This window comes from Carassius carassius, chromosome 46, assembly GCF_963082965.1.
Source record: "Carassius carassius chromosome 46, fCarCar2.1, whole genome shotgun sequence".
NCBI lineage: Eukaryota > Metazoa > Chordata > Actinopteri > Cypriniformes > Cyprinidae > Carassius > Carassius carassius.
Window position 1 is genome coordinate 7,169,991 of NC_081800.1, and position 13,975 is coordinate 7,183,965.

The following is a 13,975-nucleotide window of genomic DNA, read 5'->3' on the forward strand; positions in this document are numbered from 1 at the left end:
CAGCTTTGGCAGATCACATCCCCTGACTAACATACTCTCATCCAACTCCCAGAGTTGTGTGCACTGAGTTCTCTCACTAATGGACAATTATACACCCTAATGTTGAGCCATTTGTCACATCACAATAATTTCCACAAGGCCTCGCCATCTAGGGGTCACCGGAGTGGCGCTTCCAAGTCATAAAATCATTTTTCACAGCCATTTGTGCTTTTGTTCCTGGAATTTTTTTTTTTTAAGTGAAATGACATACATGACACACAGCCAAGCATGGTGACCCATACTCAAAATTTGTGCTCTGAATTTAACCCATCCAAAAGTGCACGCACACACCTGTGAACACACACACACACACACCCGGAGCAGTTGGCAGCCATTTATGCTGCGGAACCCATGAGGAGTTTGGGGGTTCAGTGCCTTGCTCAAGGGCACCTCAGTCGTGGTATTGCCGGCCCAAGACTCGAACCCACAACCTTAAGGTTAGGAGTCAAACGCTCTAACCAATAGGCCACATCTTCCCCTTGAAAACTTCCCCATGGTTGAAGAGGAGCTAAGACTAAATGGATTTACTAAAGGACATTCAGCTTTTGTTATTTATGGGATTTGTAATATTTGGCAGACAGAGGAGGGTAATGTTATGAGTATAGTGTACCTTGGCATCAAGGTTCATCCGCCCTTCCTCTTCTCCAGCGGGGGCGGGATTCTTTTTTGTGGGTAAGAAGGATGGTTCTCTGCGACCTTGTATTGACTACCAAGAGATGAACAACATTACGATAAAGAACACCTATCCTTTGCCACTTATGTCTTCAGCTTTTGAGAGGTTACAGGGAGCATCCGTATTCACAAAATTGGATTTACGTAATGCTTATCATTTGGCACTTTGAATACTTGGTGATGTCGTTCGGGCTCTCCAACTCGCCAGGGGTTTTCCAAGCACTCGTTAATGACGTGTTGAGAGATATGGTAGATCAGTTTATATATGTTTACCTACTGATTTTTTCTTCATCTCTCCAGGAGCTGAGAATGGGCTTTTTGTCAAGGCGGAGAAATGCGTATTCCATGCACAGTCTGTTCCCTTCCTAGGGTATATCATCTCGTCCGAGGGAATACGTATGGACCCTGACAAGGTTAAGGCTGTGATAGATTGGCCACCTCCAGATTCCCGTAAGCCCCTACAGCGGTTTCTGGGGTTCGCCAATTTCTATCGGCGTTTTATTCGCAATTTCAGCCAACTAGCCTCACCTCTTACGTCCTTGACCTCTCCCAGTACTTCGTTCAGGTGGTCGGACGCAGCCGAGACTGCGTTCACTAACCTCAAGAGCTGCTTTGTTTCGGCTCCCATCCTTGTGGCCCCTGACCCCACATGGCAGTTCGTGGTGGAGGTCGGCGCATCAGAGGTGGGGGTAGGAGCAGTGCTGTCCCAACGTGCTGCCTCGGACGATAAGGTACATCCATGCGTGTTTTTCTCCCATCATTTATCTCCTTCTGAACGCAATTATGACATTGGTAACAGAGATTTGTTGGCCGTCAAATTAGCTTTAGAGGAGTGGCGTCACTGGTTGGAAGGCTCAGGGGTACCTTTCATTGTTTGGACCGATCATAAGAATCTAGAGTACATTAGATCTGCCAAAAGACTCAATTCCAGGCAGGCTCGGTGGGCACTTTTTTCAGTCGTTTTGATTTTACTCTATCGTACCGTCCGGGTTCCAAAAAATCTTTATCACGTCTTTTTGACCCCTCCGCCCGCCCGGTGACTCCGAGTGTATTTTACCTGAGAAAGTAGTTGTCTCAGCACTCGTATGGGAGGTCGAGTCGAAGGTCAAGACGGCCTTAGAAGGGGTAAAGCCTCCGCCCGGTTGTCCACCGAATCGTTTATTTGTGCCGGATGAGTTACGGTCCGAAGTCATTCAGTGGGGTCACTGCTCTAACGTTGTTTGTCATCCAGGGATAAGTTGAACTAATGGGTTAGTTAAACAACGATTCTGGTGGCCACTTATGGCTCGTGACATCCACGATTTTGTTTTGGCTTGCTCAGTTTGCACCAGTGGTAAGTCATCTAAACGACCTCCTGATGGGCTCCTTCAACCGCTGTCTGTCCCTTTGAGACCCTGGTCCCACATCGCACTAGATTTTGTTACCGCCCTCCCGCCCTCTAATGGCATGACGGTCGTTTTGACCGTAGTGGACCGGTTCTCAAAAAGTGTGGCTTTCTACCATTAATATTCCTCTGCGATCTGTATCTAACAAGTTAGCCCCCAAATTTATTGGCCCGTTTACTATCACCAAGATCATTAGTCCAGTGACAGTCCGCCTCAAACTACCTCCAGCGTACAGGAGGATACATCCCGCCTTTCATGTGTCCAAAATTAAACCCGTGTTTTATGCACGTATTAATCCGCCTACTCCGGTTCCCCTGCCGCCACGTCTCGTAGATGGGGAACTGACATATTCGGTTAATCGTATTCTGGACTCGAGACGGAGGGGACGAGGATTCCAGTACCTGGTGGACTGGGAGGGTTACGGTCCGGAGAAGAGAAGTTGGGTACCTGCTAGGGACATATTGGATCACTCCCTTATTGATGATTACAATCAGCAGGTAGGCCCTTCTGGGAACTCCAGGAGGCGTTCTTAGAGGGGGGGTAATGTCACGGTTGATAAACCGTGATCTCTGGGTTTTGCACTTTGTGGGTGAAGTCTGTGTGTTACGCTTCTGCACTGATTAGTTTGTGGGCATCTCCGTTAATTGTCTCACCACCGCCATCTGGATTCATCACCTTCTTCCACCATCTCGGACTGTATCTTCTTCCCAGCGTTGTTTGTGTTCCAGTTTGTTTGGTTATCATCTCTCATTAAAACTTTGTTTATACTCGCACTTTTTTCCAGCTTCTCCTTCACCCAGTTGTCACAGTTGGTCAACTGATTTATCTGAAAGATTGGAGGGACTTCAGATAGCTAGCAGAGCCTCAGATCATCAACACAAGCAAGGGTTGTAATAAGATTAGTGATATTTATTAACAATAGATGTACAAGAGAAAATACAACAACTAGTAATGATACCAATTAATGAACATGTGCTGCTTATAGATAATAAACGAGTAAACAAGAAGGAAGCTACTGAATAAAATGGTAGAAAAAAAAGGAATGAGCACAGAATGGATAAATGCAATGCTGTTTAGCTGAATGTAGCAATAGAAGAGAATGGTAATCCTTCTTATGGAAAACTGCTTAATGGCTCTGGTAAAACTGATGATAAATAATTGCTTATTTATCTTTTAACAAATAATGCAGTTATTATTTGTAACACTGACCCCAGGTGAATGTAATCTAAGCAGGTTAGAAAACATAGGCTGCAGGTTTAAACTAAGCCAAGGTGTCCAGGGAAAAGGTTTGGTAAGTTTATATTTATGTTCCACACAGTCAGGTGATCAGTCTGGCAGTTGAGACGTCTTTCACTGGTCATGCAGATTGCGTGCAGTGGGAAGGGCACAGAGTTGTGTACCGGTACGCTGGCCTGGAGGATGCTGACCTTCTGTTGTGCCAAGTGGGTCCTTAGAGCATGGACTGGGTCAGATGGGTTTTCACAGAGTCCTTTTGTAGTCTGGCTGTGTTGCTGAGGAGCTGTGTGTTTCAGGCAGTGTCTACCAGTGCAGAGGTCCTTGGCGGATTGTGTCGCTTTCAGAGCTGCAAGAGTCATACGAGGTCCGTCACTCCTGGGTACTTTGCAAATGAAGGGCAGCCGAATGCAATATAAAAGGTTTACTCAAGAGCTGATCTGAATCTTAACTGTCTTGACTTCTCTTTCCTCATTAGGTTAGAAACTTAGACAGTGGTGTCTGTTAATGTCTCCTTCCTCGTCGATTTGGGGAAACAGAACCTTGTTGAGTATATGAGTGTCTCACTGAACGTACAACCTACCAAACCTCTTTCAAATTATTACCATCATCATGGGGAGCAAATAGAGTCCAAACATGATTGAGCTCTTGTTTGTTCATTCCATAATATGTGCCTGCTCCTGTGAACTGTTTTGTTAACAGTCAACAGCTATTAACAGAAACTATACTTTTCTGGGGGTGAAGTGAATGTGTTTCAGTTAACATCCATTTAAGGATTCCAAACATAGGTAAGAATGGATTTTGATAAATCTTTGTGGCCTTTCTTTGTTTTGGCCACTGCTGCTTCATCCAGAAATCCTATGGAATTTTTATGGCACTTCTTTCCTAAACCTTAGGATCCGGTTTGGTGGTTAGAGCCAACCTGTAGTCCAATAAGTCATTCTCTCTTAGGTGGTGGTGGGTCCTGGAGGTCTCCCTTCTTGTCCGTCTAGAAGTGTCTGGGAGTTGTCTTGGAATCTTATCTGATGTTTCTGAGCATTTGTCACAGTGTGGCATATCTTCCTCCACAACGGTCACTGGAATGCCATCTCGGCTGTTGTTCACCACACACACTTTTTTCAAATGCCATGAATTATTAATTGATATTTGGCATTTTACAACCCAAACTAACATTGAGTAGTTATTAAAAATCAAATATTTTCTGATATTTTAAGAGACTTGTTGAATTTGACACAATCATAAGGTTCCTTTGGTCCTTTCAGATAATCTTTTGCATGTTTTAGCATGCTGGTTGCACATGTTGGTTGTTAGACTTTTTCTTGATTGTATGGAACAAATGTACAGCTGGATCACCCTTATATGTGTTTGGCATCAAAAAAAAAGTCATTCAAAGGGGTGCATTCAAGTCACACCATGTATACATTTTATTTTAATGCTTTTTTTTGACCCATTGACATTTCTTTATTTTAAGCATTAAAAATTCAAGAATACTCGCTATATGTGCATATTTATAATTAGTATTTACAGGAGCGGCTCAAACAAATAATCAGTTATGCCCCTTTTCTGTTCTAACAACAGAAATCAATTGTGATGTTGTGTTTTTTTTTTGTTTTTTTTTGGTGCAGTTCCAGTGCTTTACTTCGAACATTCTTATATTTTAGGGTTATGTGTATGCATGCTGTGGATCCTTCTGTCCTTCAGACATTGATGGTTGAACACAAGCACTCATTTTAGCATCATTACATTTAGTTAAGGTGGAGTGATAAATGTCTGCCCCTTCCAAATGCTCCTTTAAGTATTTCATCCGGGCGCCGACACTAGCTAGAGGCTTTATTCTATTATCTGCGCTATTATTTATTGGTTCTTTTATCAAGCCTCATTCTCAGATGGTATGTGAGTGGGTCTCTGAGTGTGTCATTTTCCTGGGTCATTGGCACTGTAGCTTGAAGCAGTGTTACACACACTGCTGTAAAACACTGTAAGACACTGACTCATGTCAGACAAGACCGTTGCTTGCTTCACGGACTGATTCTGCTGTAACATAGGTATTGTTTTTTAAAGTCATCTAACAGGTGCAAGTGTGAATTGATTTAGACTGCGTTCATGTGAATTGCTAGTAAGTGCAGCACCTTAAAGTACATTTTAAAGAGGTCATATGATTTTGTAGCTGTTAGTCAGTGTCAAGGCAATCTATTAATTAGCCTAAAAACAGCAATATTAGTTCCAAAATAAATTTAAACAGATAAATGCATTACAAAACTTTTAGTAGATAAACACAGTCTCTTCTGAGAAAACAGATGAAAAATATTGATGACATCAAAAATGCTATAAAAAACTCTCTCTCTCTCTCTCTCTCTCTCTCACACACACACACACATACATATATATATATATATATATATATATATATATATATATATATATATATATATATATATATATATATATATATATATATATATATATATATATATATATAATTAATATGTTTTTAATTCCTGAAAAAAAGTTAATTTTGATAAAAAAGGATGCATAAAGTCAGAAATGTGATTAAAGTGATTACACGGTCTTAAAAGAAAACATTAAGTAATTTGACAAAAAACATTATTATTAAGATTATTAATATGTATTAAATATTCATATTATTCAAATTATTATGTTTTGTTTAACTTTTGTCCACTTAATCAAAGTCATGTGATTCAACCAAAAAAAAAAGGAAATTATATCATAAATATAGTCCAGAAGAGAGTACAGACCTTCATGGAAAAAAAAGATTTTAAAATGTCAGATAATTTAACCATCACATATTTATATCATAATTAACTAAAGTAAGTAACTAAATGTCTTTCCACTACCTCACCCCTCTTTTTGTTATACATGTAAGAGAAATAGAAATAACCAAGTGTACTTTATCACTATCACTGACTTGAGGGCATTATTTGGGAGCACATTAAACCAAGCCTCAGACTAACAGCAATGCTGGATAAAGTGCTTCTGGAGGACTGAATTCAAAAGCGATGAATTTGTGTGTGTGCATGTGTGTATATATATTAGAGAGCTCTACAAAACTCCTAAATGTTGTGCACTATGGAAGTACCATATCAAGATAAAAAATACAATGCAGCTTACCCCAACACCCCCCCCAGCATTACTATTTAGGCCATATTAATGAATGATTATTAGCATCACCAATGCTCTAATTGTTCCTCCCAGCCTGTTGTGAGTGACTGGGAAGCGAATGCGATCTCCACAGCTATGTGTGAATTCCTGGAGCTGGAAAGTGGGTCAGTGTTGGCCCATGACTGTCCTCTAAAGCCCCAGGGGTAACTGGAGGTTGCTCCATCACAGCACACTGGGTCAGTGGAGCATCCCTGTCCAATAATCCCCCATGAGCCCCTAGTAGTTAAATACACTAACAATTGGTTTAACAAACTATACATCAGACTTAACAATATATACTTCAGTGACTGATGCTTTTTAGCATGAAGATGGATTTATGGAGAGTGCAGTTCAGAAAGATTGTTATATTAGCTTGAAGAATATGAATTTGTTCTAAATTTGTTCAGAATTAAATGGTTTGATTTTGGCAAACAAGAACAATTTACCAATTTACATTTTTTACTGCAAAATGTTTAGTTTCACAATATCTATCTACTATGAATAAATAGATGAATATAAAAATATAGTTATATTAATTATTTCTTAAATATTTCTTAAAACTTATTTTATGTTATGGTGACAAAACTAAAACTATGTATTAGTGGCCCCAACCCTAGATTAATCACATTCAAATAAAAACAGTTTGATGCCCTCCAAAAGTTGTAACATTGATTTTTGAGCCAATTTTATAAACGCTTCTCTCATTTAACATTTATAATTAGTTGTTTCTTCATGTGTTACACGATTCTTCGAGCATTAAACATCTGCATATTTAACATAAAGGAGGAAAGCAGCACCGCTGCAGTCACAAGTTCAGAATATCCCAACACATTAATTTAGTATGAGCCAATGAAATATAATAGTATGCAAATAGGTTTAACAATCTTACAGAAATTTGCTAAAAAAAATCACCTTTCAAAAATGAAAAAAAAAAATCACTTCCCGTTGAACATCTCTAGATGAGATACAGCAGAGATTCCTACTGTATATTATAAATATAAAGACAAGAGACATGGCTTAATAAAGTGTTGTCTGGTGAATTGCTATGATTTACTGTAATATGCTGAGGATGGGCCCTTTCAGTGTGGTACTTCAGGCCTCTTTTTGTTCTCTCTCTCTATTTGGGATTCATCTTGTAATTCCATTTAAGGGCTTTGTTCTTTATTTCTCAAACACACACACACACACACACACACGAACACACCCATACACAGTTGTCTTCTCATTCAGAGTGCTCCTTTATCTCTTTAGCCATAGATATTTTTGTAAAATAGATTCAGTTTTGCAGCTGATCTCTTCCACTGTACAGCAAAGCACATTGAAGAGCACATAAAATTTAAATTGCTTTTAGTCAAGAAAGCTTTTAGCCTGTGTCTTTTAGCTTTGAGGTCATCTGTATGTAGGTGTTCTCATAAAAGTTAGGAGTCAAATAAAGTTTTGGGAAAACAGACCAAAAATATGAATGACTGATCTTACACTCATGGGTATGTCCATTTTTATTTGTCATTTTACAGCCAGTTATTCATTATGTCCCGACCAAGGACGGATAATGACATTTGCTTGCCCTGAGCACCTGGTCACAGATGTTTCACACCATCTGTACACCAGAAGTGTGCTGTGTGGTGTGAAGGAACACCACACGAGGACATTGTAATGGTATAATCAACAAGTCTCTCTGCCTCGCAATTGTTGCGTCATTGTGCACTTGCTGTGTAGATAATCCTCCTTGATTATTATGGTAACAGTCCAAGCTAATGTGCATTGTTTCTGCAGCTCATCATCACCCCCTGCTGGTCTGGAGCCTGGCAGGCCTGAATATAACCAGAACTCATTGGAAAAACATGCCTGTGATGACATATCTGCAAAATGATAGGTCGCTTCTCTGACATTTTTGCAACTGTAACAAAGTAAATTGTCCAGTTACTGACGCTAAAAGTATGTTCAGTTCTATTTAAAGAGAGATGAACCAGAATCTGACAATGTTTTATTATGCTTATAGTTATATGTATCTCAGCAGTTCAGAAGCTAAATGTCTACTATTTAAAAATGTGTTTGAAAATAACAGCATCTACACTAAACTCGACCCTAAACCTAACCTATAGTGTTGATAAAAGGAAACGTGAGATTAAATCACACTTGCAGAAGGATCCATTGTAGAGCTGAAGATCTTTGCCCGAACCCGACGGGACCTGATGGGACCCGACGGGTTCGGTCGGGTTCGGGCTTAATTTATATCATCTTACGCGAGCTCGGGCCAGGCTCGGGCCAGGCTAGTGCTTGCGCTCCGGTTTGCGAGGTAAACGAGAGGTCATGTGATGTGTTTCGATTAGCGCGAGAAAGATGCGAAAATGAAAGCTTAGTAGGTGTAACGGAGGCTTGCCTCTGGCGATTACGTTTTGGTTGCACCAGCAACTAAAGTCTGAAGTGTGGAAAAGTTTTGACCATGTTTATAATGAGAATAATGAGTGAATAATGACGCACTATCAGTGAGCGCCGGAAAGTGCTGAAGCCATTTACAATGGATTCAATAATTGTCCTCCACAAAAACATGTAGACCTAGCCCAATCTCTGTGAGTAATGGTTTTTCAAATAATAACTAAATATTCATTGAGTCTTAAATGCATAATGTGGACAGAGTATTAACGCTAATGTTGGCATTATTCTTTTATTAAATATCATCTGCTAGTGCGAAGCAAATCCAGAGCCTTTATCTTAATTTCATTATTACCAAATACCCATCTTAATTTAAAATGTATCTTAATTTAATGTTAAAAATGACTCGTTTTTATTGGTGCGTTGGTCTATTTATAGGTTAAATGAGCCTATGTCTAGAATGCTGAGATGTTATGATGTCACAGAGGACTTATTTTATTTCTTTATTCCAACTTCCAAGTGGTGTAGTCTACATTAGTTATGAATAAATTATGTTAAAACATGTATAAATGACTCATTCTTGACAAAAGGCAAAAGAGTTGTGTTCGTGCACACACTTGAATAATGTCGGGCTGTAAACGGGTTTGGGCTTTAAAAAAGCTGTCAATCAAAATGTACTTGTCGGGCTCAGCTCGAAACCTGTTGGGCTCGGGTCATGTCAGGCCTAACTTTTAAGGCCCGATTACAGCTCTAATCCATTGCATTTTAGCTTGCTTTTACATGTTTTCAAGCTCTTTTATCATGACTTATGATTCACCGGACTCATATTTTAGGACTTGCAACTCTGGAGTACTAAAGCCCCTTTCACACTGCCATTCCGGCAAATACACGGTTAAAGTGTTCCGGCAATTGTTCCCGGGTCGCTAGCTTTTCCACTTTCACATTGCCAGTGATTACCCGGGATATGTGCGTGCTTTCACACAGAACCCGTAAAGATCCCGTAACGACACGTGACATCATGGCGTGACGTGTAATGTACAAGTCGAAAACGCTAGGCACGTTATACTTTCACTGAAGCAAGCGAACGATCTCGGCGTCAGCGCGGAAAGAGAGGAACTAACTGATCTCTGCTTCATTACAGTTTGCACATATTTTTTTGTCGCGAACGTTGATCTTTCTTTAAAACAGCCAGTTAAAGAGTCGCGCGATAATGCGCGTCATCACTTCGACATGGCATTAGATCTGGCTTTTGTTCACACTGCGCTCGTCCCGGGTCGAACCCGGCAATGTTACTAGGTCCCCAACTCAGGTTCAATGCCGGAATCAATCCCGGGACGTGTTTGCTTTCACACAGAAGGCGACCCGGCAATGTTCCAGCAATATGCCGGGTCCGATGTGTAGTGTGAAAGGGGCTTAAATGTAATGCTGTACCGTGTGCACTAGTGAGCAAGTTTATGTCATCAGAAAAGCCACACACATGGAGCTGCTTATTTGATTCAAATTTCAAAATGTTTGTTTACAAATCATGCACTATGGTAAAGGTGTTTTGAGGTCATGGCATAGTACTATGCAAGGAACTGCATGAAAATAACCATTTATTTATTGATAATCTGAGCCCTGTAATCATAATTTGTGAGAAAATGAATAAGTTGTTGGTGTTTTACTGCCACTAGTGTTCATTGCAGATGAAAACTGCAGTGAATTATATTTATTGTATTGTATTTGTTTTGCAAATATTTAGGTTGCAGCACATTTTTCCATTGAGCCTACAGTATGTTGGCCACATATATACAGTATGGAGGTAAACATCATGTTTAAATTGAAAATTTCAACAAAGAAAAGATAACTAGATGTCATTCTTTTTCTAGCAGTCTTAAAAAAGTCAACCTTTTTTTGCCTCTAAGCACTGACTAACTGAGATGAGTCATTTTGTTCACCATGTCTTAACTTATAGAAGTTTCTGTAACCGAATCTCACTTATGAGAAAGTAATTAAATGCCAGGTTGTGGTTTCTGTCAGGGGACAACTCATGAAGTTCTATAAATGATCTGTAAAACTGTAATCATCACCATCCAATCCCTGAAACCCCAAACCACTTTGCACTCATCTCTCCAATTCCACTACATCATCAGAGAAATAGCCACAGCCAGCTGTTATTAAGGTCATTATGTTTCATTTATGGAGGGGAATAGCTGTCCAGCTCTGATGTTTCTGGACACACACCACACAAATCAATACACTCATCCAAGGTCACACAATGGGCCTTACATAACCCGACTTCATTAGTAATCATTACACAAAGCAATATGTGCAGAAATTGAACACATTCATTAATATGGCCTAAAATAGACTATGTTATGTAACTGTATGTGTGGCGTTCTTGTGAGGGGGGTGTCTGTGTTTTCATTGTATTCAGCCAGGTGAGAATGAGGATGGATGATCATATTGTAAGAGAGAATGAGATGATTTATGCTTCTAATTAGAGTGAGCGCATACGGGGCAAATGACAGTAAATTCCCCTGTTTTGTGATGTTTTTTGAAGGACAGGGGTACAGGTGTAGGCTTTGTGCCGTCCGTCTATCTGACTGCTGAGGTAAATAAACTGATAAACTAGTTTGTTTTAAAACAAGTTTGTGCTTATTTAGGCTACTAGGGTAAATTATTCTGACCTGTGACACTTTGAGCTGCAGTTTATGTTTGAAAGGCAACAAACAAATAAATTGTATTATTGAAATTTTATTTAGCTCTGTTTATTTTTGTATTCTTGACAATTCTCTCCAGTACATCTGCCGACTTGGAGTTTTTTGTGTTTTTTTTCTCCATAAAGCTTACAATAATCTATTTTGGAATTGTCGTATCCAGAATATATATATATATATATATATATATATATATATATATATATATATATATACAGTTATGCTTTTAGATTTTAACTTTTTTTTTTTTTTTTTTTTTACAGTTTGTTATTTTGGCCAGTGTATATGCTTTTTTTTATTTATTATACCATTTTAATTACACTGAGATTTTTTTTTACAATATTGTTTTGTAAATATAACTTATTTTATTCCCTTCCCTTTTATTACATTTTTCTGTTGTTCTATGTCTTATGTATATTGTTAATTTCCTGTATTCTTTTTTTATTATTATTCTTACCTGCGATGCACTTTGGGCTGCATTTTATTTGTTATAAATTGCACAGAAAATTATTATAAATTGTATAATATATTATTTTGTTTATTATTATTTTTTATATAGTCGACATTCTCTTTTTTTGTGTATGCTACCTTGGGGGATACACCTTTATTTATTTTTTATTTATTTTTTTTACAGAACTTTTGACAATGTATTACCTAACAAAGGATATACTGACCAAAACAAGATGTCTTGGAAAGCAGCAAAGCTAAAACTGTACTGTAAAAAGGGGAAATCAGAAAGTAACAGGACATCTGCAAGACTTTTTCTTGGGTTGTCTTGTTCTGTTGGCGAGACTTGTGACATTAATTTAATGGCTCCTGTGGGGATATAAACAAATGTAAACCAGTTCCACTCTACTGATCACATTCTTTTTCTGGATAAATTCCTTTTCTGTTCTGTCTCTTTTTTTATTTTTATTTTACAAAGCTGGCATTGACATTTTAAACTGTCATTCATCCTGTCCCTCATGCACTTTTTCAGGTCGTGCCCTGTTGCGGTTGAATGGAGAGAAGCTGGAGAGGATGGGTATAATCCAAGAGACTCTGAGACAGGAAGTCCTGCAGCAGGTCCTACAGCTACAGGTCAGAGAGGAAGTGCGTAACCTACAGCTGCTCAGCAGAGGTGAGAGGTCAACACCTGAAGCACACACAACCTCATCTGCTATGAAGTTATTCAATATTGCTGCATGTGTTGATGACATAGTAATTACCGACAGATGGTGCAGATGGTTAATACTTGGTTGACTGGGAGCACTGGGTTCTGGAAGTGAGATAACCTGGCAGATCTGTGACATTACCCTCCTCTCCATGGTCTGGTCCAGTGGACTGAGGACCCCAATGTTGCGGTGGCCTACCACAGGCTTAAGGAGCACAATGTGGATATTATTGATGTAACTCAAAGTACCCAGGATCTTTCCTCTGGGCTGTGATCTTGCCAGTCTTCCAGATATTCCAGTCGGCCACCACGGTGCCAGGAATCAATATTTCCTTGATGAGTAAATGGGGTAATCAATGATCTGAGGTACGGGGGGCTCATCACTGGTGCCAGGCTCTGTGGAAGGAACAGACACAGATGGGTAGTCAGGTTTTAACAGGGAGACATGGAAAAATGGGTGAATTCTGTACTGTGTGAGGAGCTTGAGCTCATGTGTGACTAGGTGTATCTGTCTTATGACCAGGAATGGACCAATGTATTTGGGCCTTAGTTTACATCAGGGCAGGCACAGACGGATACCTCTCAGGGAAGGCCACACAAGTTGTCCAGATTGGTATACTGGGGCATTCCTTCTCAGAGTATCAGCAAAGATCTTTTGTCTGTGCACTGAGCAGGCAAAGATGGTGATGAGCCTCATTCCACACCCTCCAGCTCTTGTTGAACCAGTGGTTGATGGATGGTATACCTCTAAGGGCTCGTCTGACCAGGGCAATAGTGGTGGCTGAAAGCCAAGTATGCACTATTGTAGAATGGGGTGAGGCCCATTGATGGTTGTTGCAGGTAATTTTGGGCCCAGCCCAGACGAGGAACCAGTTGCAGGAGTTCTGGCGGTGCTGGCAGAAGGTCCCAAGGAAGTGGCTGATCTCTTGCACCTTTCTCTCCATCTGGCCATTGGATTGTGGGTGGTACTCGGATGTCAGGCTGAAAGTCACGGAGAAGAGAAGAAAGCTTTCCACACATGTGAAATAAACTACGGACCATGGTCGGAAACAATGTCCTGAGGAATTCCAAAATTGTGAAATTAAACAGGGCCTTGGCAGTCTCTATGGCTGTAGGGAGTCCTTTCAGAGGAATCAGTTTGCATGCTTTGGAGAATATTCAATTCCAGTTTATTTGTATAGCGCTTTTTACGATACAAATCACTGCAAAGCAACTTAACAGGAAATTTTGTTTCAGTGGGGACTGTCAGTTGTGCATATAAC

The 13,975-nt window shown here is 39.8% G+C and overlaps 1 protein-coding gene across 1 annotated transcript in view; it reads left to right on the forward strand.

The window, feature by feature from the left end:
• LOC132129636 (sterile alpha motif domain-containing protein 10-like) overlaps positions 1-13,975 on the forward strand; it is a 94,483-nt gene that overhangs the window by 64,342 nt on the left and 16,166 nt on the right. Inside the window, exon 4 of the mRNA XM_059541279.1 lies at positions 12,540-12,680. Within this exon, the coding sequence (XP_059397262.1) occupies positions 12,540-12,680 (141 nt within the window). The remainder of the gene's footprint in view (positions 1-12,539; positions 12,681-13,975) is intronic.